The sequence below is a fragment of the Trypanosoma conorhini genome (genome assembly GCF_003719485.1).
Source record: "Trypanosoma conorhini strain 025E chromosome Unknown Tco_14.4_contig_01296, whole genome shotgun sequence".
Lineage (NCBI taxonomy): Eukaryota > Euglenozoa > Kinetoplastea > Trypanosomatida > Trypanosomatidae > Trypanosoma > Trypanosoma conorhini.
In genome coordinates this window covers 1,932-2,905 of record NW_021705394.1, presented here as the reverse complement: position 1 = coordinate 2,905, position 974 = coordinate 1,932, and the positions used below count along the sequence as shown (strand labels likewise).

The window sequence follows — 974 nt, the reverse complement described above, 5'->3', positions numbered from 1 at the left end:
AATAATAGCAAGTAAATGCGTCTTTCCCTCGTTTTGTCCCGTTATCTCGGGAGCTTGCGTTTGTTGGTTTGAAACCCGTCACCCCGCCCCTCTTTTCACAAGTCGCCGCCATCAGCAGCAGCAGCAGCAGCAGCGGCCACTGTGGCATTCGACGCTGCCGCTGAAAGGGGGGAAACCGCCGCAGGGCGCCGCTGAGAGCAACGACTGGCGCAGCCGAAGTTACGGCCCCGCCGCCGGGTTCATTTGCGCACGAGGTGGTCGAGGGCACTTTTCCTCCCGTGGACGTCGGCCAGCCGCGCATTCAGCGGCAGCGTCGGCGCGTCGCGGGCCGAAGGACAAGAAGGGCCCGTCTTGGCGGCCCCAACCCTTTTGGCCCTAGCGGCGCCTGGGCTGCGCGTGCCGCCGCTGGCAGCAGCCAGCCGGTCCAACAGGCCAAACAATTCGATGCAAAGACTTATCTTCGCGGCGGCCTACTTCGTCCCCCGACACTGCGTCGGCTCAGTGCTGTTCCTGCGGCCACCTTCCAGGGACAAGAGGCGCAGCACCGCAGCCGCCAGTGCCCTGCGTCTTGGGCAGAATGCGGCGGCCGCGCACGAGGGCCACACACACACCGCCGGACCCGCGCGCGCAAAGGCACCGGGGCGCCTCCTTCGCCGCGGCGCAGGGGGTGGGGGCGCTGCACTTCCTCCCTCCGTCCGAGGGGCCCCCGCAACGGCCCGGCGGGCGCGAGACGAAATCGAGGAGCGCCGGCACGCATGCGCACAATAAACTAAGTGCGGAGGGCAACGACCCACATGCGCCGCGCCTTCTTTTTTTCCCCCCTTTCATCTCGCCCCGCCGGGGAATGCGACGAGGCGGAGAAAAAAAGGNGTAAACCAAAACAGACGCCGCCCGTTTACTTCACGCACGCGGCGTGCGACGGCGCTGCGGCCGTCCCCGGATGCAGGAGGAGGAGGAGAAGGGAGAAAACACCG

The 974-nt window shown here is 66.5% G+C and overlaps 2 protein-coding genes across 2 annotated transcripts in view, besides 1 other annotated feature; one reads left to right on the top strand and one right to left on the bottom strand.

Moving 5' to 3' along the window:
* Positions 1–109: 109 nt before the first annotated feature.
* Positions 110–137: a microsatellite.
* Positions 138–444: 307 nt separating this feature from the next.
* Positions 445–768, top strand: Tco025E_09806 (uncharacterized protein; the record flags this gene model as incomplete). The annotated part of the gene is made up of 1 exon (XM_029376613.1): positions 445–768. The coding sequence occupies one exon, from the start codon at positions 445–447 to the stop codon at positions 766–768; it is 324 nt and encodes a 107-aa protein (XP_029223269.1).
* A 127-nt stretch (positions 769–895) lies between these two features.
* The window catches only part of Tco025E_09805 (uncharacterized protein), a gene marked incomplete at both ends in the record, with an annotated part of 564 nt that continues 485 nt past the window's right edge, over positions 896–974 (bottom strand). Inside the window, one exon of the mRNA XM_029376612.1 lies at positions 896–974. This exon is cut by the window's right edge and continues 485 nt beyond it. Coding sequence (XP_029223268.1) covers positions 896–974 — 79 coding nt within the window.